The sequence below is a fragment of the Propithecus coquereli genome, unplaced genomic scaffold, assembly GCF_000956105.1.
Source record: "Propithecus coquereli isolate 6110/MARCELLA unplaced genomic scaffold, Pcoq_1.0 Scaffold27, whole genome shotgun sequence".
Taxonomy (NCBI): Eukaryota; Metazoa; Chordata; class Mammalia; order Primates; family Indriidae; genus Propithecus; species Propithecus coquereli.
The window spans coordinates 1904222-1905253 of NW_012148285.1; the positions used below are offsets into that span (position 1 = coordinate 1904222).

The following is a 1032-nucleotide window of genomic DNA, read 5'->3' on the forward strand; positions in this document are numbered from 1 at the left end:
GTGCATGTGCCTGCACATTGTTTTTATGTTATTCTTATAAAATTAAAAGAATAAGTCCAGTGGGGCACCATCACCTAGGACTGGGAGTTGGAAACCGGGGGGTGTAGGGACTAGAGGTGGATCCTTACTGACGTGGATCGTGTTAACATGACCATGGCTGGAGCTTGACTTGTTGCATCCAAACCTGCAGCTTCTACATTTCTGACCTCTGGCTCTCTTCTCTACATCTGGGATCAGGCCGATGAGAGGCACAAACCAGTCGAGTGTCTCCGAGTTCCTTCTCCTGGGACTCTCCAGGCAGCCCCAGCAGCAGCAGCTCCTCTTCCTGCTCTTCCTGAGCATGTACCTGGCCACGGTCCTGGGAAACCTGCTCCTCATCCTGGCGGTCAGCACTGACCCCCGCCTGCACACCCCCATGTACTTCTTTCTCGGCAACCTGTCCTTCGTGGACGTCTGCTTCTCCTCCACCACCACTCCCAAGATGCTGGCCAATCACGTGCTCGGGAGCCAGACCATCTCCTTCTCTGGCTGCCTCACGCAGATGTATTTTCTCTTTGTGTTTGCTGACATGGACAATTTCCTTCTGGCTGTGATGGCCTATGACCGCTTTGTCGCTGTGTGCCACTCCTTACATTATACCACAAAGATGACGCATTGGCTCTGTGCCCTGCTGGTCGCTGGGTCGTGGGGTGTGGCCAGCCTGTATGCTCTGTTGCACACCCTGCTGGTGGCTCGACTCTCATTCTGTGCAGACAACACCATCCCCCACTTCTTCTGTGATGTGACTCCTCTCCTGAAACTCTCCTGCTCGGACACGCACCTCAATGAGATGATGATTCTTATCGCAGCCGGACCGATAATGATCACCCCGTTTATTTGCATCCTGGCGTCATATGTCCTTATTGCTTGTGCTGTCCCGAGAGTCCCATCCACAAAGGGAAGATGGAAAGCCTTCTCCACCTGTGGCTCCCACCTGGCTGTAGTGTTCCTCTTCTATGGCACCATCATCTCTCTCTATTTCAGTCCCTCATC

The 1032-nt window shown here is 53.3% G+C and overlaps 1 protein-coding gene across 1 annotated transcript in view; it reads left to right on the top strand.

The window, feature by feature from the left end:
* The first annotated feature begins 241 nt into the window (after positions 1-241).
* LOC105812960 (olfactory receptor 1F1-like) overlaps positions 242-1032 on the top strand; it is a 27134-nt gene continuing 26343 nt past the window's right edge. Inside the window, exon 1 of the mRNA XM_012647524.1 lies at positions 242-1022. Coding sequence (XP_012502978.1) covers positions 242-1022 — 781 coding nt within the window. The remainder of the gene's footprint in view (positions 1023-1032) is intronic.